The sequence below is a fragment of the Haplochromis burtoni genome, unplaced genomic scaffold (genome assembly GCF_018398535.1).
Source record: "Haplochromis burtoni strain Fernald_Lab_line unplaced genomic scaffold, NCSU_Asbu1 Contig_142, whole genome shotgun sequence".
Classification (NCBI taxonomy): domain Eukaryota; kingdom Metazoa; phylum Chordata; class Actinopteri; order Cichliformes; family Cichlidae; genus Haplochromis; species Haplochromis burtoni.
Genome location: NW_024582503.1, coordinates 482,288 through 505,244, shown reverse-complemented (window position 1 = coordinate 505,244; position 22,957 = coordinate 482,288). Strand labels below are relative to the sequence as shown.

Sequence of the window (22,957 nt, the reverse complement as noted above, 5' to 3'; positions counted from 1 at the left end):
AAAGGGTACCACTGTTCTGTTAGCTGCTTCCAGCAGGATAACACACCATGTCACAAAACTTAATTCATATCAGATTGATTTCTTGAAGATGTCTGCACGCCACAGTCACCAGATCTCAATCCAGAAGAGCACCTTTGGGATGTGGTGGAATATGAGATTTGCATCATAGATGTGCAGCTGACAAGTCTGCAGCATTTGTGTGATGTTATCATGTTTCCAGCACCTTGCTGAATTGGCGCCAAAAAAAAGTTTTAAAGACTAAAAGTCTCTAATCTGGCAGGATATTTTTAAAAATGTAATTCAACCAGGATATGCCTTCTAAATCTCCGTACAAAGCTGTGCTCTTATTTCTATAATTGGATATTTTGTTTTTTTTTATGGAAAGTAAAACAAGCTGCTGAAAATGGGAACAAATCAAACAGTATTGCATTGATTACTCCCACTACCTTAAAATGAATGGATTGAAGACAGCTCAAGTGCTAAGTTAGATACTTTAACAATATATAATATATAATGTTATTCAGTTTGAGTTAAAAATGCCACAATGTAACTTAATACGATTCAGATACAGTGACACGCATGTATAATATGATTCTATTCAGATAAACAGGCTTGTGTTTATAATAGGCTTCAGGGTGAAGCACAAACAGCGTATAACTGCCAGAGCTTCAGTGACAAGCATTTTTAACTTAAAGACACACACATGCATGAACAGGCACACTGTGTAACAAACCCAGACATAAATATACGAGAATGCAGAGTCCCTCTGTATTCCCACAGTGGAACATGTAATGATAGTGGCAGTTGGTGGGTTATGCAAATTGGATGCAAATACAAGTTCAGAATTTGTGTATAGTGATTGCACCAACGGCCAGATAAGGAGTGTAGTTAAAAATAAATAGGCGGGCCTTCCTGTTGGATTCATTTTATGTGACCTGTGTGCGTATTGCCAGCTTTTCTGAGTGGTGTTTTATTGCTGTTGTGCTGTTTTGTTTGAGGTTGCTGTTTAATGACTGCAAATGTATTGTGTGAGCTTCATAGACAGTCACGCAAGACTGCAGTGTTTCGCTTTTCTTAACTAGACTTGTCGCATCCTGTAACTGCCATGCATTGCACACCTACGCACACCTACGCACACCTACGCACACCTACGCACACCTACGCAGCGCTGGTTAACTAATCAGAGGATCGGAATGGGCATGCAAAGCTGTGAGCAGGAAATGTCACACCTCAGTATTTATGGTCCTGTTTTTTTAAAAATATACAATTTTAATTACTTTATCGAAGGTTAATCCAAATACTATGGATGTCGCATTAGTGCTTGTCATTAAGTTATGGTAATAGAACGACAAACCTTAAAATAAAGCTTAAGCACAGGCAGAAATGTATGTCGTCCAGTAGACCTGTGACTGCCTTTTACATGCAACAAATGTCCTGAATATATCAGTATTTATCCTTTTCTTTCTATGGGTACAATGGAGGATTTAAAAACAGCCAAAGTTGAAAAGTGCGATCTAAATTAATAGCTGAAATGCACACCTGAGTTTTACTCTATGTAGAGACGCCTGCTGCTGCTCTGAATGGGCCCAGATTGCTTGACCATTACACTGAAAAAGGTTTTACTCAGGCATGTGGCATGCAAGTAACTGCTTCCTGCAAAGCACAGTGTGAATCTGAGTGTGTGTGTTTGAAAGGAGGCTTATTTTAAGTGATGGGCCTGAAGGCATTGAGAGCCAGTGCCAAGGGCCAGTATAGAGTGAAAGTGAAGAGAATTCGAGGTGTGAGGGATGCTGGGAAGAGCGAAAGGAAAATAACAGCAGAAAAATGACCAGTTTTTTCCCCCCCCTGTCACTACTTTAGTATTCTGTTTCTTTCTTTCTTTCACTCGTTCTGCTTCCTTTCCTCTTCATGTAATATCGGTTGGTAGATAAGTAAAGTTTGAACTCCTCGTTTAATATTCTGGCTCTTTTAGTATCCAGATTACCCTACTTAAAGTCTGCCTGTTATTAAACTGTGGCCTGTGGGGGCCTTGTTTATTCTCTTTATATTAGTGCGGTGGTTCATTATAGTAGCCATTAGCAGAACTGCAGGATTTGTTTTCTATGTGAGACAATGAGGGGAAAAACACAGCTATGGACTTGGGTAATGCTTTATTGTTACCTATGTGGTCGGATCTATCACAGAACGTGTTTGTCAGTACATACACAACAAACACTCAGTGGCATTTAGGAAATCCATATTCCTTAATCCTGCCTGGTGATTGTAGCTTTTTGCGCTTGTTTGTCTCTGCTCTTATTGCATATGGCCTTTGTGTATATTTGCATATCCACCTTGTTTAAATGTGGATCAGAGTATCAGTGTGTCTGTGGTTCGTCAATATCAGGGTTCTGTTTGACTGTGAGGACTTGGGTTTTCAGGATCAATCAAGTTTTCTCTTGTTTCTTTGTGTTACAGGTCCAGCAGATTGATCGAGTGGTGGAAGTAGTGGACGAGGCTGTTAAAGGTATTTTACCACAGAAAGGCACACACACACGCATTCTTGTTTTACAGTCTTTGCGTGGTCTTTAACGTAATGCTAACCACCGCAATTAAACTCAAAACTAAGGTCCTCTAACACAAATCCATATCCCGACTACAACACAAAACAAATTTGCACTTATGCATGGAAGGAATAAGATCCAAGGATGTATTATTTTATCCAACCATCCATCCATCCATTCGCTTCCGCTCATCCTTTGGCAGGGTCGTGGGGGGCACTGGAGCCTATCCCAGCTGTCTTAGGGCGAGAGGCGGGGTACACCCTGGACAGGTCGCCAGTCTGTCGTAGGGCTAACACATATACACACACAACCGTTCGCACTCACATTCACTCCCGCATTCATACCTATGGGCAATTTAGACTTTCCAACTAACCTATCCCCACTAAGTGCATGTCTTGGGACTGTGGGAGGAAGCTGGAGGACCCGGGGAGAACCCACGCAAACACGGGGAGAACATGCAAACTCCACACAGAAAGGCCTGATGGTGGAATTGAACTCAGGACCTTCTTGCTATGAGGCCACAGTGCTAACCACCGCGTGTATTATTTTAGTCTCTCCACTTTTACTACCTTACTACAGTCTACTTGACCAGTAAGAATCAGAGTGTATCACACTGCATCAGAAGAGCACATAATCAAATGCTGATGACTTAATATTATACTGTTAAAAAAAATCAAAAATTATTAGCTATAATAGTGTTATGGTTGTTAAAAAATGTAGTATTTTCCAAAGTGAATGGAAAGAGCATGCTTTTTATGTTGTCATGGTAAACTAAAAAGAACAAAAAACAACAACATTTGACTAAATAATTGTTTTAAATGTGTATTTTAAAACAAAAGTCTTCAGCTTTTGTTGAAACCGATCTAACTGTCTGAGCTGCTTCTTAAATGATCCTCTCTGTCTGAGCAGCTCACTGACAGACACACATGGCAGTTATAGGTCATCCGTTTAAACTGTTAGCGAACCACCACACTTAGCTGTTTAATGACGGTCAGAGAGAGTTTACAGTGTGAGTGAGTCTAGTCAAGCTGTCATACACCCCCAGCTGTTCTCTAATAAAGAACAGATTGAGTTTACACTGTGCGTGTGTGTGTGTGTGTGCGTCTGAGTGACTACTTTGCACTGCAGGGTTCACTCTAATGAAGGACAGCTGAACTAAGGCTTAATTTTACAATGTGTCATCAAGCCTAAACTGTGAGCCTACACACAAGCTCACAGTCACACATCTACTCTGTGACTTTTATTCCCCCTTTCTTCTCTGTGATTTGCTCATTCTGTCTTTTTTTTCTCCCCATTTCTTTCTCCCACCCTTCCTACATCTTTTGATCTCTTCCCTTCCTCTCTTTCGCCTCTCACCCCCCGTTTCTTTCCCTCCCCTTTTCCTCCCACCATCAGCCCCTCCATAGAAACTAATTTCCCCAGTATCATTACTGTTCTTTATGACCTCGTATAAACTGAGAGCTGTTATTTCGTCTCAGAGGCCTTGGCATAAACCTTAAAGCTGGGGGATTTGCCTATCGTAATGGCTACTAAAATACTTACTTCAATGAACTGCTAATAGATACAGGTCTTTGCTGTGCCAAAATTGCTTGCAGGTCCTGTTTTCCACATGACAAGAGTACTCATATGCTTTTGGGGACGCGCTTCTTAGCGTGTGTGACTTTTTCATTTAGTTCCAGGCTTTAAATGAATTAAACATCCTTGATGTCATGAGGATACATCATAGTTGTAAAGCTGCTTTTTTATCATAGTGCATCTGTGCAATAAAGACTTCAAGTTACTACCTGTAGTAAATGATAGCACGTGTTTTTATCCCGTCGTGTTATCTCAGCTTGACTCCCTGGCTTAGTCGGTGCATGCTCACTTATACAGTGTTATTTATTTGTTGGTGGTGGTGTTACTGTGGTTACGAGCTTGATTATCCAGATCAATTTGTTTTAGTTGTGCCAGAAGTTAATTTCTTGTTAACAACAACCCGTGCTTTGACTCCGTCTTGTATTCCGAGCCCACTGGCAATTCCATTTACGGAAAAACAAAAAAAGACACATTAATGACACCCGTGGATACACATTTTTACAAGGGCAGCTTTTATGATTCTCGGCAATGCTCAACAGACAAATACACACCACAAGAACAAATGAGTAAAAGAGTAAAATATTTTTAATCGAGAAGAATGTATGGAAAAACCCACAAAAAGATACTAATAATCTGATCTTGGGACTTTTTTATTATTAAGACTCCTAATATTCATATTCTTTCACTGAGAAATGCCCTTGGATAGTACTTTTTCACCTGATATTCATTTATCGTTAAGGAAACAGTTTATAGTTGGTGTGTGAATGCCACACAAAGACAGGGAGTAGGAAAAGCATAGTTAGGATAATGTATGTGTGTAGCTACAAATCAGAGAATATAACCTTGTGATCCTTATTTCACCAGTATTAATAACCTGTTTATCAATGCAGAGGGAAAAAACTGAGCAAAAGTGTGGTTGAACAGATGCAGACAGATGATAGTAAGTGAAGTAAATGAAGAGCAGGTACCGAAAGAAAAACTAGGACTTTTACTTATGTTTTAAGTCATCTGAAGATGTTCTGAGTATCGTATCCGCTCTGAGAGAGCCCCTCTAAATGTGACCAAAAAAATCTTCCTTGTAAAGCATCAAAACCTGGATGACGTTTAAGGGAAGCACTCTTCGGAATTGTTGGCGTTGTAGCGCTCATCCATTTGATGCGTGTGTGAGAAAATTTCCCATCAAAACTGGTTGGTGTGAGATTTGGTCAGGACATAAACAGCTTTTTCAAAGACGGTCTTACATATTTAATAAAGAGTTAGGTTGAAAGGATAAATGGAAAAACAGGAAACCCTCCTGTCCTTCTCATCTGCCACCTCTGTCCCCTCTTTTCAATACATTCCCATCAGCTCTCCCCCAATCCTGCCTGCTACTTTACAATCAACCCAGAAAGCTCAACAAGACCCTCTGCTTATAAGACATCAGACACAGGTCAACAGGTCATCCTTTTAGCGTTCTACCTCTCCCTCCAAACCATCCATCTGGCTATCCTACACATCTTTCATCATCATCCAAGCATCTACAAATCTTAGCTTCACATCCATCTATCATTCCCTTTCCTTCCTTCTCTTTTCTGGTGTGTTTTAGTGGGACGTTATGAGTGGATAGGACATTTCTAGCAGTTTAGATTTAAAGGAAAGAAAAGAACCGATTGAGGAAAGTTGAGAAGGAAAAAGAGGAGGGCAGTCAGTCACAAGAAAATGTGGTATTAGTATAGACGGGAGTGTGTGTCTATGACTATGCAGGGTTGCCCATCACAGCAGTTGGCCTCTGTAAACTCTGTAATTGAGATGACAAATAGTGAAGCATTCTTTGGTTTTCTTCAGCAGGTCATATTAGCTATTTTATCTCTTGCTTCCCATTCATGGTCCCCTAGGCCCTGAAATTGAATTTGGCTTTGGGTACGTTCCTGGAGTGACTCCATGCTGGCAGTGAGATTATTTCTAGAGTCTTCTGCGGTAGTCACAGTGACAGGGGTCCTGTGCAGTATTAGAGAGCAAAGGAGTATGTGGGGAATGACAATTTCCAGTTTTATTAGAATGGACAAGCTCATTATTTGGGGGAAAAAAACATCTGGAAATCCAGCACCATACTGGTAATTGCTTTTTCCTGACAAGTCTGTGTTTGCAATTATGTTTAGTAAGTATATTTTCCCACCGCGCAGAAATAAATGTTCAATATGAAAATGGAAAAAGAGGGAATTCTAAAAACAGATTTTACCACAAACCTGCACCAAAATTACTCTTGTGACTTTTTGTAGCCATTAACATTTCACATATTCCAAATGTTTCAGGGCATTATTAGCACATGCATGAGTTTTCAATCCTTGTTTCATGACTGAGGGTGGATGCACAGATCCAGGGGAGGAAAAAAGAAATGTGGGGCCAAATGTGGTCCAAATCCCAGCTGTTTTCCACAAGGGACATTTTTGTATTTCCTTGCTTGTACTGGGATATTAAGACCAGTCATGCATCAGCGATTGGCTCTTTGTCCTCCTCTGGGGCAGATTGTCATTTTTATCTACCAATTGATAACCATGCTTCCTGCTCTGAACCCACCCTCCCAAGAGACCCTTGTATTGCGGATGAAAACAGGAAGACAATTCCATCCCTCAGCGCCTCCATCTCACACACAGCTAGCTAGCAGCCTATTAAACAGTTAGAGAAGAGAGAGTACTGCGTCCCATTTCCACACACCAAAGGCTAGACGTCACTAGCTGTTAGGCTCAGCTGTGGATTTTCATTTGCCTTGGTTGACACTATGATAGCCAAATATAAATAATTTCTGTTAGTTCTCACTGTGAGTAAAGTAGCCCTCTTTATGTAGAGGAATCCCCTTTTTCATTTCTAATATGATCAGTTTTTGGTTTTTTCAATTTTTTTATGTGACTTTATTCTTGGTCAGTCTATTAGTTTACCTCCTTTTTTCTTTTGAATGTTGTCAAACAGTGTGGCTTTCTGCGTCTTTGTTCCCTCCTTTTTTACTTTTCCTGCCTTTGTAATTAATTGTATTCAGCTGGGCCTTATTACCCTCTTCCTACTGTGTTTCCATTGTGTTTGTTAACCCCTAGTCTGTGTGAGGTTGTTAGGCATAGGCAACTTTTATAGTGTGCATGGGCACACGCTGAGGACCCCTCCCAACCCCAAAACAGTGTTAATGAGAGCCAGAGGCCCCAAAGTCCATTTCTGAGAAGGAAAAACCCTGTTTGCATGTGCTTCGATCTGCTATTATGTCTTTGCTCATTGTCCTGTTCGTACTAAATTTATCCACAATAGATGAGAGCGATTTATTTGAGGTCAATTTTGCACAATGGGAAGTTTGATTTCTGTTTGGCATTTTGCTTGTGGGTGAAATGCAAATATAATCTCATTGTTTGCATTGTAAGTTTGATGAGAGACATACTCACGAGAGAGGAAGTGCTCTGACAACCAATACGGGCAAAATGTTTCTTACGTCAAAAACAACAACAACAACCTTTATTTATAGAGCACATTAAAAGCCTTAGGCATACCAAAGTGCTTTACAAAAAAAACAATAAAATAATACAGTTAAGAGCATTAATGTCAATATAATAAGAACAGCAGACAATGTTCACAGTAAAAAGCCACTGATAAAATAGACTGCAGCACATAGATTATAGCAGACCCAGTGCCGCATGATAGAGAACACCAAGAATGAAGGAGTAGTAAAAAGTTAATGCAATAGGTCGCAGTTAACAAGTCAGCATTTAACGGGTAGAGAAGGCAAGTTCAAATAATATAACGTCTGTTATATTATATTTATTTTTCTCTTTAGCAGTGCAATTCAGATTTGGCATTTAAAATACAGCAACAAAAATACTTCAGGGCGCCTTTTTAAACATGTTTGCATCCATCTGCACATGGACAGTAGTGTGATAGTCAGTCAGCGTTTTAGTAGGATCATTTGATTATGTGAGACGATTTGTTTTTGTTGTTTTTCAGGCCACTCGGTTCGTCTGTTGGGTCAGAAGAAAGATGGAGGCCGAAGACTTGGAGGAGCTCGACTGGACCTCCCCAAGATCAGGAAGAACCCTCTCATTGAAATCATCTCCATTAACACCGGGTAGGACACGGAGACACTAACAGAAAACACAGCCTAAAGTGTTTATGTTACAACTGAATACAGTTTTATTGCCTTCCCAGTTTGCTGCATGTGCATGTCGGTGTGCTCTCTCTTTGTGGTTGCTCAGCTACTTGAGCAGCGCATCTCTATGCCTAATTAATAAGGGTATTTTAAATCACTTCACAAGGTGTGCATGCGTGTATGAAATCTGAGTATGTTCATGAACATATATTGGTATTTATCAAGTGGAAATGTAATAGGAGTAAAGTAAAGTAAAATTTTATTTATATAGCACCTTTCAAGATAGAATCACAAAGTGCTTTACAGAGGCAGAAAACGGACATTAAAATCTAAAACAAAACAAAATCAACCAAAAGCGAGTTTAAACAGAGGTTTTTAACTGCTTTTTAAAAGACATGACTGAGTCTACAGATCTCAAACTCAAAGGGAGTGAGTTCCAGAGTCTGGGAGCCACTGATACAAACGCTCTGTCACCTTTTGTTTTTAACCTTGTATGCGGGACAACCAGCAACCCCTGGTCACAAGACCTCAGGGACCTGCTGGGGTGATAAGAAAGAAGAAGATCACTTAAGTAAGTTGGAGCTACACTGTGCAGGGCCCTATAAGTCATGATTATGATCTTAAATTGGACCCTGAACTTGACAGGGAGCCAATGCAGCTGAATCAGCAGGGGAGTGGCGTGCCTAACATGCCTCTCAGTTTTTTCTCAGTGTACTATTACAAAAGCATAATTTAAAAAAAACGCATTTTCTCCATCATCGCTGTGATGATCTGCAGGATCTTGCCTTTTAAGTCACTCCTAGTTAATTTAAAAATAGTTTTTCTACATTATATCAAAATTTTGTCAATTTATATACATTTGATAATTAAGTCTTAAATACACAGACTCTGAGACCTACATCCTCTTGCACAGCTGGACTTTATGGGTGAATTTTATGTTGTTTACAGATATGTGTCCTCTAACTCATGCACTATATTCTCAGTAGACTAGTTAAAAAGGGTTATGACGGACTAATTCCTAGTGCTGGACCTCCACTGAGGATAATCCATCAATCATCCGAATGCATGTCTTCCGGGTCTATATATTAATGGCTTGACTCCCAGACCAAGTACTCTTGTACCAAGCAATAATCCTCTTTATGAGTATAGCATTCTAGGCTTAAATGCACAGTATTTGTTCTTGTACAGATGTGTTCAGGCCCTCCTGCTTTTTAGCTAGCTGTCGAGTAAACAAGCTTAAGCTGTTCCTAAGCACCATTAAGAAGTTGTAGACTTCACATAATCAGCAGTGCATCGTCTCTTTCTTTGAACCTCTTGCGTTTACATTTATTATAGTCAGTGAGGGAGTTGAAGATTTTACTTGAATTACTAGTTTTCTCCTTGAATCTGTTGGACTACTTGCAGCAGCATTCTTATGCTTATTTTCGCACTTAACGTGATAAGATCATGCTTATCATGCTGCTGCTTAAAACTATATTTGTTTTGTCAGCAAAGGTCTCCCTATATAGTGTCTGCAGTCATTGAAGTCATTATATGTAACATCAGTTTTGGTGTATAACCACTAGCATTGCTGTTGGTGGTAGTAAAATATATAGCCTGTTGTATTCCCTCACTTGTGTGCTTGTACTTCTAGAGCGAAGAGAGTATCATCCTTTACCTCAAAGATGTGTTCAAAATGATGTTATTATTACACAACATACATGATGATAATGGATGCATACTCAAAGGTTAACTGAGAAGTTGTGGGAGTCTTTCCTGAAGAGCGGGTTGTGTTTCAGATGTTCATAATCTGCAGAGCTCAGTTCCAGAGTAAAGCTTCTTAGACCACATTTGAGCTGATCCAAGTAGAAAATCTGTACATTTAACTGGTTCGGCCACTGTTTTTCATCTAAATTGACACTTCTAATCGGTGTCAAATTTAGCATATTCAAAATGGCAGGATTGTGATTTTTGTTTCAATTAAATAAATCGTCTTTTGCAACATCTGCCATCAAGTGTGCACATCAGAGACAGCACTTTTCTGTAATGTTCTAAGTGTTGCTTAAAATTGGTCACCATAGTGCAGCTGGTTTATTCCTGGTTGGTCTGAAAGACACAATATTTGAAGCTGCACGGTTTATTTTTCTTCTTTTTTCAGCACTTTCCTTGCTCTTATATTTTAACATATGTATATAATTTTCAGTAAATAAACCTTAGGCTCTGTCACTTCTTTAGTCACTTCAAAACTTCAGCCTCTTTTTTAAATATCTGTAACTCTTGCTTTGTGTACCTTTGCACTAACGCTTTTGACTCTTTCTGCTGTGTTTGCTTAAGCGGGTCTTTAAACCTGGAGATACAGTGGCGTAAAAAAGTGTTTGCCCCTTCCCGATTTCCTGTTTTGTTTTGTTTTTGTCACACTTAAATGTTTCAGATCATCAAAGAAAATTAAATTTTAGACAAAGATAACAGAAATAAACACAAAATTCAGTTTGTAAAGGAAGGTATTTAATAATAAGGGAGAATAAATTCAAACCTACATGGCCCTGTGTGAAGAAGTGATCGTTGGAATATGAACAAATGTGTGTGAAGGTTAGATAGAAAGCACTTGCATAGGAAAAGCATAGAAAAAAGCCATGTATGAATTGGTGAATGAGACAAGTTATATAAAGTGCTTTGAGTGCCCAGAGTAGAAAAGCGTAATGCAAGAACTGGTCCATTTACCATTTAAATAGGACCTGCCTGACAAAGTTGAGTAGACCTAAAGATCCTCAAAAGTCAGACATCATGCCGTGATCCAAAGAAATTCAGGAACAAATGAGAAACAAAGTAATTGAGATCTTTCAGTGTGGAAAAGGTTATAAAGCAATTTCTAAAGCTTTGGGACTCGAGCGAACCACGGTGAGAGTCATTATCCACAAATGGCAACAACATGGAACCGTGGTGAAGTTTCCCAGGTGTGACCAGCTGATCAGAACTGCTGAAGCACAACAGTTCTGATCAGCAAGACAGTGATCCAAAACCCACCAGCAAGTCCGCCTCTGAACGGCTTAAGAAAATCAAAATCAAGACTTTGCAGTGGCCTAGTCAAAGTCCTGACCTGAATCTGATTGACATATGGTATGAGGTATGACTTTAAAAAGGCAGTTCATGCTTTACAACCCTGTAATGTGGCTGAATTACAACAATTCTGCAAAGATAAGTGTGCAAATATTCCTCCACAGCACCATAAAAGACTCACTGGCAGTTATTGCAAAAGCTTGATTGCCGTTGCTGCTGCTCAGGTTGGCCCAGCCTTTTATTAGGTTTAGGGGGCAGTTGCTTTTTCACAAACTTTTTTCCCCCTTAATAATAAACACCTTCATTTAGAAACTGCATCTTGTATTTACTTATGTTATCTTCGTCTAATATTTAAATTTTTTTGATGATCTGAAACATTTACTGTGAGCGTGACAAACACATGAAAAAATAGAAAGGGGGGCAAAGACTTTTCACACCACTGTATATGAATTGTGTTTGTGGCTTTGTGTTACAGTATGGGTGTGCAGATGTCAGTCTCTTGGAGCCTCCTGCCAGCAGGAGGTCTCTGTCTGATCCAGATGATCTCGCTGTTGTTTTTCAAAGGGTTGGCCTGGCAACAAATAAATCCTCTTGTTTTTAACCAAAACGGCTTCAGTAGAATAGTGGATTATTCAAATATTTGATTGGGTGAATCGACCAAATCTCTTCCAGATAACACTTATGTTACTGAAAATCCAAGCTTAATATGCGCTTTTGTATGAGCTGGTCAGCCACTGCTGTCAGTAATTTGACATGGTCCTCTTAAGGTTAAAGTGTGTGTGTGTGTGCTTGTGTGTGTTTGGGGGTGTAATGGAAAGAAGACAAAATGTGTCCTTTATGTTTTCTAGTTTTGGATGATCAGTCGTAATTATTCCTCTGAGGTCTTGGTGACATCACTGGTGACATTTGTCAGCTGTTAAAACAGAGAAATCCTTGTGTGGGACACAGGCGCTCACATTCACTTTTTTTAAAAATAACCGAAGAGAACACTCAAAACCATTTATGTGTGTGTGTCTTCATTCGTGTAGCTTTTAATGTCTCGAGTTTGTTGCCAATTTGCCTTTTTATATGAACTCGTGGGATGCATTCATTTGAGGGCGCTCTCTTCTATTCTTGCCAAATGTCAAGTAGGTGTCATGCTTCAGGGTGGAGGGCTTCCACAGATCTTTGAAAAGTTGCAAATCTCGTATAAATTTAGGGTTTAAAAACTGAACATGTCTTAAACCCGGTTGATATCTCCATGCTTTTTTTTTTTTTTTGCCATGTCTAAGATATTTTTTCTTAGAATTTTACTAGTGCTATTTTGAATTTTAGAATGGTATCCAACATGTAGTAAATCAAAGCGCCAGATTACAGTTATCTCAAGGTGCTTAGGGCAAAGACACTACAACAATACAGCGAAAACCCCAACAATTAGACGACTCTGAGCTTTAGAACTTTAGATGATCACAGAGTGAAAGGTCAAGTAGTTCATATTTTCAATTTAACAAGCAAACAAACACACCCCCTCCCAAAAGAAGAAGAAATAAAAAAATTATTTTGCACATGCTAATTTTATTCTGGATCTCGTAGATGAACCTAGGGAACCATCCTCTTTGCTTTATTATTGCTAATCCTACCAAAAGCCTGGCACAGTGACTCACCTGGGAGTACCTATGAAAATGTAATTTTGTGTTCAGATTGATTCACAATATTAGTTTCATTAAGTTGCATATTAATTTCATTTGCTCCTGTTAAATCCACATTAGATTGGCTTTCCGCCCCCACCAAGTTAATTTCATCTCATCAGAATACATTCACCGTAGTCCAGCTAGGCCATACGTAGCCTCAGCTTTGTATTAAAGAAACATTGTTAGATTTCTTCTTGGCCAGTAGCACAGTTACTTTTAGTTGTCTTTACTAGCTACATAAATAAACAACAGTCCTGGATTGTACTTTGAAAGGGCCACCATGTTCCTGTGATATTGATCCTTATATCATTTGTAGGTTTATTTTAGTAAGTAAGTGAGCCAAATGTATTTATATAGCACATTTCACAGATAAAAATCACAAAGTGCTTCACAATAAAAAAAGAAATACAAAAAAAATAATATAAAAAAACAGTGAAGAAATTAATTATTTTAGTCCTTTATTTATCCAGGTAAAAATATCTCATTGAGATTAAAAATCTCATTTCCAAGCGAGACCTGGCATCATGGCAACAAAATTAAAATCAAAAGCTCGTTTCTATAAAAATGTCTTCAGCTGCTTTTTAAAGGAGTCAGTGGAGTCTAGACGGCGTAAAGACAACGGCAGGGAGTTCCACAGCCTTGGTGCCAGTGCCCGAAAAGCCCGATCCCCACGTGTTCGGGATGAAGCATGAGGTTTTAACAGTTCAGAGATATACTGGGGAGCTTCACTGTGCAGAGCTCTAGAAGTTACAATTAAAATTTACCAATGAAGAGAAGCCAAAACTGGAGTAATGTGTGACCTCTTGTTTGTGCCAGTTAAAAGTCTTGCCGCGGCATTCTGTAGAGTTCGAAGGCGATCCAGAGCTGATTTGTTGAGACAAATAGGGAGGATATACAGCAAAAAGAGAATCGGACCTAAAACAGATCCTTGAGGTACCCCAGAAGGCAGAACTGATGATTCAGACAACACATGATTCATACACACAGTAAAAGAACTTGCAGATAGATATGACATAAACCATTTTAAAACGACACCAGTTATCCCAAACAAGTCCTTCAGCCTATTTATCAGAGGTGAGATCCAGCATAACCAGAATGGTGTACTCTCCAGAGTCTGCTGCCATCAGAATGTCACTAGACACTTTAAGCAAAGCTTTTTCAGTGGAGTGCAATTTGCGGAAACGAGACTGGAAAATGTCCAGAACATTGTTCTTCTCCAAAAAGTTGTTAAGTTGTTCTCCAACCGTTTTTTCCAAGATCTTTGACACCATTGGTAATTTTGATATTGGTCTTTAACTGCTTGGAAGAGATGTGTCCAAATTTGGTTTCTTTAATATTGGTTCAACAATAGCTTGTTTAAAATAGCTGGGAATTTTAATTTGGTTTCATTTTGCTTCCGATTTTGGATTTGAGTTGGATTCACTTTCACACTTCCAAACATTGGGAGTCATATATATTATGCATGTTGTATTGCAAATATACACTCACTGGCCACTTTTGCTGTCACTTGTTAGTAGTGGGTTGGGCCCCTTTCTGCTTTCAGGGTTGCCTTAATTATTCATAACATAGATTCAAGCAAGTGCTGAAAAGATTCCTCAGAGATTTTGGTCCATATCGACGTGATGGCGTCTCACAGTTGCTGCACATTCATGATGTGAGTCTTCCGTTCCACCACATCCCGAAAGTGCTGATGGAAGCAGCCATCAGAAGATGGGTACATTGTGGTCATAGGGGGATGATGGACATGGTCAGCAACAATACTCACTCAAGTTGTAGCATTTAAATAATGCTTAATTTATACTAATGGGCCCAATGTATGAAGGGAAAATATCCCCCAAACCGTTACACCACTTTATTACCTCATAAGGTAAGACGGACCGTGCTTTCATGATGTTGATGTTCAATTCTGACTGTACCATCTTAATGTTGCAGCAGAAGAGACTCATTGGACTCGGTAACATTTTTCTAGTCTTCTGTTGTCCAGTTTTTGGTGAGCATGTATGAATTATAGCCTCACCTTCCTGTTCTGAGCTGAGTGGCTCTTGGTCTTATACTGCTGGAGCCATCATCATGCACAATATATCCAAACATCTGCTTGAATCTTCTGTGCTTTCAGAGATGCTGTTCTGCATACCTTAGTTCTAAAAGTATACCGTTGTTCTAATGAGTGCTTATTTCCCTATCGGCTCAAACATTCAGTCTATTCTCCTCTGATTTCTGACATCAATGAGGTATTTTCACTCAGAGAACTGATACTAACTGGATATTTTCTCTTTGTTGGACCATTCTCTGTAAGCTTTAGAGGTGGTACAGAAATGGATAATCCCAGAAAATGAGAAAATCATAGTGTCATCTGCCTCTTATTCCATGTAATTCAAACCTTGAGAACTTGGATGTTTATCAACCTAGGCTTTTTCACACCTTGTGGATACATTGAATAGTCAGTGAGAGTGGTGAAGCAACGGAGGCAATAGATGTGGGAATGGGATGAAGAGTTTTTGAATAAGATCTTGTTGCTTTGAAAACCACGCTCCTTATATTTTTGATGTTGACTTCATGTTGTTGCTTGTGCTCTTTATTTGGTATAATTTTTCCTCCTCATTATTTGTTTTTGGATTGTTTTACATGGATTGAAAATCCGACGGTGATTGTTTTTGGATTTTTAAACACTATTTGAAATATAGTGGCCAACTTAATTGTGAGTGTTTTATGTGGGGTGTATTTTCTAATATATTTTTATGATTTTAATATGTGATCGTTCAACGATACATCGAAGGGCTGAAAAATGCAAAGTGTTTGGAATAAACTTTGTATATAATGAAAAATCTCCCTGAAAAAAGGGAAACGAACAAAAAAGAACAGGCAAATAAACAAGACATTGGGATTGGGTGTCAAATTCTGATTAAACATTGGGGACATGTATAAGTAAGTGTGTGTGTGTGTGTGTTCAAAACCCTTTTGTGAGCAAGTTCAGATGTGGTGCTTCAGTGTCATAAACAGGAATTTACAACCACTTGCACAGAATGGGTCATTAAGTGTGTGTGTGTGTGTGTGTGTGCGTGTCTTGCTGTGTCTGTATCAACCTTTGCCATTAGATTCCAGGCGTAAAAAAAGTCCTTTGTTCCGCTGTTACAGCTCATTACGTTTCATTAGCTGTCTCTTCCCCGTTCTCTGTTTAGTTGCATTTCAGGCAGTTCTCTCTGTCATTGAGATTGCAGCGTGTTAAAGTCAGGTGCACATGATCCCGTCTTCTAACCTCTAACCAATAACTAACTGTATTGTTGCTCCCAGCAGACCAGTAGGTGGACAGGATGGTATCAGAATAGGCAGCAAGACTAGGCTGTGTTTCAAATGTGTTTCAAAGCTCTCTGAAACACATTTGAAGAATTGCCCGAAGGCCGACTGCACCGTGACGACTGAGCGCTGTGCTGGCTTTTCGTCCTTTGCAACAAATAGTTTGAAGTTGAACTGCTTTTTTTTTAATTTATAGATCTCAATTAAAATAAATATTAATGCAAAAATATACCGTTGGATGCCCGCATATTAGGTTTACAATAGGTTTCAAATAGATCAGAGGATCAGAAAATTGAGTGCATGATAAATTTCAGTGCTCTTCGTTTTTGTTACAGGAGAGTAAACATTTCTTCCTCTTGTAGCTGCTGCTCTTCTCAGTCCAGGGACTATAATGGATAACCTTGGAACTTGTACACCAATTTATTCTCTCTCCTTTGTTCACGGTTTTCTATCCAGTCCCTGATTTCTCTCTTTTTTTCTTCTTTTCACCTCGTGACATTAATAGTAATGTTCTTATCTACTTAACAGAAAGCTAATTTATCTTCCCATTACTGTGTTGAATATCGCATGAATCCATTGTTAGGGATTTGAATGGATGATTAAAACGTTTCACGTGACGGTTTTAGATGCTTTATTTGTATTTGGCTTTAATAATCTCAAGAAAAAAACAGTTTATTTTTTCTATTTTGTTATCTGCTGTTTTCATTTATGTATTTATATAGTCAACCACAATCAGTGTAGCAAAATACACCTACGCTATGCACACAGACACAATGTAAACAAAGCCAGATGAGCATGTAAAAAAATGTATGTATGAGTGCATTGTGAACATATTTGTGTTATCCGGGAGGCCCCCTATGTGTTAGCCTCCTTGTTTCCTGTGATTTGTGTCCCCTCTCCGAGCCGACACAGTGGAATAATAGGCCTTATCAACTTTAGTGCTGACCTTCACGTAGATTTGTGTTAACCATTGTGTCTAAGGTGTATTGCACAACACTTTAGCCAGCTGAGAGTGGGGTAAATTTGGGGTCACTAATGTCTTGGTGCACAGAAAATCAATTAGCCTTAGAGCAGGGTTAGGACTCAGATGTTAAGCTGCAGATACAACATCGCTTTATGACTCCTGTTTTTTTGACATTATGTATCCCTGAGTAACAAGGACGGATCAGGATGAAGGTCTAAATACTTTAGTCAAAACTAAACGAGGGAAGAAACTACAGGAAGTCCTCAGATGCTTTCATCCCACAGTTTGACACACTCAGTTCCTGCCGTTTTTAAGAGCACCTGGGTATCGTAGTCCTTGATCTGCTGTGTGCGAGTTGGAAGGCCACCCTAACAGAAGCTGCTGCAGGTGGAGACTTGATTTAAGTGTAGTTTTTTTGTTTTTTTTTGGAAGGTTTGTTAAGGTTGGAGGATATTGGAGGCTGGATTGAGATGGTCCACTGGCCAGTTCTGAACTCATTCATGTCAGCTAGCAACAACAAACAATGCACGCTACTTGAAACAAAAAAGCTGCATACAGGTGCTGGATGGCAAGTGTTTCTTATTTAAACAGAAAGCGATGTGGATTTTATTCTATGGTTTAATTTGTTTGCTTGTGTCTCAATGTTGTTTCAGTTAGGGCTGTTCGATATAACGATATATATCGGATGACGATATAAAAACGTCTATCGTTTCATTTTACGCTATCGTTTGTTTCGATGTGTCGCAAAATAAACTGTTTAGGGCAATATTCTTTCATGGTTTTGATGGACACTGTAGTGGCTATATTCATTTCTTAAAGTTCTCTCTTTCTCTTATATGTAATATAACCACACTACGGACAGACAAGCGCCTGTTTTTATGCGTTGCCGTTAGCAACAACGACGGTAACACCATTGCGTGTCCGCGTGTTTATGTTCCACATAAACCTTTCACAATAAAGCTCAAGATCCTGTTGAGACTTTTCAAAATAAACTGAATTACGTGAAAGAGGATGCAGAGTATCTAAGGATGAGAAGCAAAAAAGAGCCGTCAGCCCCCAAAAAATAAACCTTAGACTCCAACGTTAGAACAGGCTTTTCCCTGCAGCACGCCGTGTAATAAATAAATAAATACTCACAAAGAAACGGCGGCCTTTACAACTTCTGTCTAAAAATGTATCGTTTCATGCATCGGTTAAAACACTCGACTCCAGCTACATGACGCCCAGCTGGAACCACTTCCTGCAAGTCGAGCTGCCCGAGATTCACAGAATTTACAGAAAATGTTACATGTTTGTGATTTATATCGTTATCGGACGATAGAATTCTTATATCGGGATATTAGATTTTGGTCATATCGCACAGCCCTAGCTTCAGTGAAATTTGTGCAAAAGTTTTTGAGCATTTGCTGCCCGTCTTAATATTTCTGTATTAAGAATATTGCCTCCCCAGTAAATATTAAAGTGTCAAGCAAATCGCATCACAAAATTTGGAGAAAGCCCCCATTTTTCTTTTTTTTCATATTTAGAAGTTATATTAGCCTCTATGTCTGATAGGATTACTTTTAAATTCGTCTTCAGTGATCATTTTAATTCCAGTCTGCTCAAAATGGTCATTTCTGTCATTAAATTTCGCCATCAGTAGTGTGTCGCTGTGATCGGTCTTCTGAAAAACAACGCAAAAAAACAGCGTTTGTGCTTATGTGTATTTTTAACTCTTAGTTCCCAGTTCGCTTTTCTAATTTTGACTTTGAATAATCATGCTGGTCCTATTTCAAGAAAAGAAATGACAGTCATCAGTATGTGATTGGCGTGTTTCACTTTCAGAGCTTCCTCCGTGCTTGGATTCTTTTCTTAGTCCTCTTAACCGTTTCTCTTTGCAGATCAATCAATGTCATTACGATTGATTTATGTATTTATATGGCACATTCCTTGACTAAGCAAGGTAAAAAGTCAGAGCAAAACTCATTGAGTGCGCACTTTATAGAGGGTGTCACTTGGGAATAGCATAATCGAAAGATTCCTGGTGCGATCCTGGGAGAAGACACGAATCCCTGTGGGGTTGGATCAGGTGGGGCATCCGGCATAAGGCAAACATTATGCTAATGTTACAAAAGGAATACAGGTGTTGGTGTTATAGAAAAGTATCTGCTTTAAAGGGGAGTGTCACACAAGAAGAAAAGATGGAGAGATGCAAACTCATTAGCAAAGTTATTCGATAACTTAAAAAGACTTATGTTTTGTAATTTCAGTTTCATAGCACCAGCATGGAAGTCAATGGGACTCGAGATCAACGTCTCTTTTTCCTTTTTCCTTCTCCTATACATCATTTTTTTTACCTAATAATCAAAGCAGGTATATTTTCTCTAACTTCAGATTCTAATATCCACAGTCACTCTGCATGATATCGGTCCATATCTCTTCCACGCCGTACAACAGAATCCCGTTGGACCGCGCCGCTTGACTGCGTTTTCATTTTGTTTGCCGTTGGTCAATGATCTCATCTTTTCTTTTCTGTGTTGTTTTTCTCTTGAAAGAGCAGAAGTGAAAATGCATCATGTCAAGCAGCAACAAAAGATGGAGAAAATGTGCTGATGTGCTTCAGAAAAGTGGAATTACAGCAGAATGAAGGGTGTTTACAAAAGGTTTTCTTCTCACGTACATATGTGTGAACAGTCGCAGAGACGCATGGATGCCCAATATACACACAATCTCATTTTGATTTTGCACTTCAGCACAAGACACACACGCACATACACCTCCACAACGGAATTCTCATTTTCTTTTTCTATTTCATTCTTGAGACACACACACACACACACACACACACACACACACACACACACACACACACACACACACACACACACAGACATATGTGCACACCTCTTCTAGCTGTGTACCACAGTGGCCTCTCCTGCTGTTTATCAAACCAATGTATGGGTAGTTTTCAGCTCCAGTGGTCTGAACACTTTATTCCATTTCCCTCTTTCCCACTGCTTAACACACAAACACACAAATATATGCTCAGGACAAACACGCACACACTCCGTACACTATTCTCCACACTCGCTCACCAGGACAGACTGTGCTCCCCACAGTAAATCCAAAAGATTGATGTGTCTCCTTGGACAAAATGAGATTGTGTGTCATTACAAGGTATTATGCTACAGAACCCCTGAGTAACTGAATTAGTCCCAGTGTGTCACAGGCAAACACAATTTACACACACACACACTCGTGCACACACATACACACAGTAGTTTATTAGTGTGTCCATGATTTCAGGGGGCATTACGTTCAGTTCGAAATGTTCTGGAGCTGTAACCATAACTACTACATGTCAAAACTTAAGCTTACTTCAACCTTAACAACATGTCTTCACCTAAAAATTTGATGACAGACATTACAGGAGCTTTTTTTTTATCCTCCTAAGGAAAACACATTGACATACTGCGACGGTGTAAACAAATTTACATCCCTACAATCTGAGCAACACCCAGACCACACACACGAGTGACTATTTCAGAGAAGATTTGTGACTCAAGCAGCAACTTTTTGTCAATAAGAAACACCAGCCGGGTAATGAGGTGATTTCCACTACATTATCTGTAGTGGTGCAGACACATGCAGTCCAGTCCAGTCATTTTGTTTTGTTGCTTTAGAGGAATGGAGTTTAAGAAGAGAGTGGTTACGTTTGTAAGAAAATGTTTAGGAACCTTTTGAAAACTCTTAATTGAGAAAAAACCCAAAACATTTTAAAAGGTCTCAATAATTCCTTTACATCCTCTGATATATGCAAAGATTCTGCTAGATGTAAAATGACAACAGCTTTAAAGTGGACCTGTTATGCACATTTCCAGCTGCATATTTTTATTTGTGGATTTGATTAGAGTAGCTTTGCATGATTTACGGTTTAAAATGACCCTTATTTATCTTAGACTGGGCTTTGTTGAAGCCCCTCGGTTCATCTGCTTAAAGCAGATATCGACTTTTAGTGACGTCATACAGAGCCAAGAGGAAGAAAAAAGCTTTAGCCATGTTTTATGTGAGTAACCACCACTGTATCACACTATATACATGGTAGAGGATAATAGGTCCACTTTAAGGCATTTGACTAGTCACTCCTTGATGATTCAGTCAGAATGGAGTAAAAATTCTGTTGCACACTGACTGCATTTGAAAATAATTTCTCTCTAATGTGTAGTTAGAGACGTTGCCAACTTGTTTTAGTCAATCTGCAGTGCATCTCTCTGCAACAGGGAACTCAACCAAACTGGTTGTCATCTGGTTCTATTCTGGTTTTATTCCAATATAAAAGGTTTGTGGAGGAATTTCTGTTTCAAGTCTGAGGTTCTAGCTGAACTCGAAATGTAAGTAGTTAATGTGAATTGTTGTTTACTTTAAATTTATGTATATGTGGACAACCTATACCATATTAACACACACACATTACATGTAATTGCCAACTTGATGCAGTTCTTTTGCAGACTGATAGCAGACTGGCTCAGTCTTGCCGTTTTATCACCTTGACACATCAAACTTGCTTTGAAGATGGCAGCTGTTCGCAAGTGGTTGCAGACCTGCTCATCAACTTCAAGCAACAAGATCACAAGTTCATTGCAAACGGTCACAATCAGTTCAGGCGACCTGCGGTCTCCAACCTCTGTTTTGTCTAGTGACTTGCATGAAGTAGTAAGTCAGCAAAACAAGCTGTCAGTTGACGGTTATTACTGTGTGCAGGTCCTTCTGACCTCTGAATCTACCTACTGTGTGAGTCAGCTCAGCATTCAGATCATCAGCGAAAAGGGGACTTAAAAATCAAGTAAGTTAGAGTGCAAAGTGGTTAGTAAGCCAGAGAAGTGAGCCGATTACCTGACTCAGTCAGCCTGATTGTAGGCCTAACCTCATAGCATATCTTCACGTGACACTTTATCAGTGAGTTCCAAAATAAACAAATATCGCACCATTCTTTTCCAGCAACAATAGGCTGATTGACTTTAGCACAAACACTGTCTCGAGGTCAGACTACAGACAAAACAAGAAGTTGGGAAAACACAGCTACTACGTGGAGATGTGGTTTCACACACAAGCGCACACGCTCTCACACACATACTCACGCTGACTTTTTTCAGTCAAAACAACAAGCAAAGCTGCTGTAGTAGTTTCAGAAACGCGGGGTCAACATGTGACACATTTTCGAAAATGCACACAGAGCTCTTTCAGTATTTAACACGGGGAACATGAGACTCGATAAGAGAACTCGAGAGGTCATGAACAAAGGCTGGATTGAACATAGAGAGAAACAGGGCCCAGCTGCATTAGAGCACACACTCGTAGATGAAAGGAAGCTCACTGAAATCCATGCACACACACAAATACGCAAAAACAACCAATCCTCATGTGAAATATTGGTGCAAAAACTTTTACTTGATTGATTGATTGATTTATTTTTTACCTAACACACAGCTTCAGAGTGTTAACCAACTCGTCACAAGTCAGCGAGCCACCGTAGAAAAGTGTTCGCACAAATTTACACTTTTGAAAAATGAAGTAAAATCTCGGTGTTGTTTCAAACCCACCCTCGCAACTCCACTTAACCCCCATTCACTAAGCGCCACAAGCGCCGCTTAATCCCAAACCCTTATGATTAGAGCTCCTAATAATATTTGATGTGATGAATATTGCCTTTTTTATGACTTACACAAGATCATCGGTGTGTGTGCAGTTCCCATGCAACTTGAAATGGGTTTTAACTGCCAATCTTTTTCTGAATTAC

The 22,957-nt window shown here is 39.3% G+C and overlaps 1 protein-coding gene across 3 annotated transcripts in view; it reads left to right on the top strand.

The window, feature by feature from the left end:
• cdkal1 (CDK5 regulatory subunit associated protein 1-like 1) overlaps positions 1–22,957 on the top strand; it is a 255,373-nt gene that overhangs the window by 78,524 nt on the left and 153,892 nt on the right. For all 3 annotated transcript variants that reach the window (XM_042224589.1, XM_042224590.1, XM_005934984.3), the window contains 2 exons: positions 2,455–2,503; positions 8,076–8,196. In XM_042224589.1, coding sequence (XP_042080523.1) covers positions 2,455–2,503; positions 8,076–8,196 — 170 coding nt within the window. The remainder of the gene's footprint in view (positions 1–2,454; positions 2,504–8,075; positions 8,197–22,957) is intronic.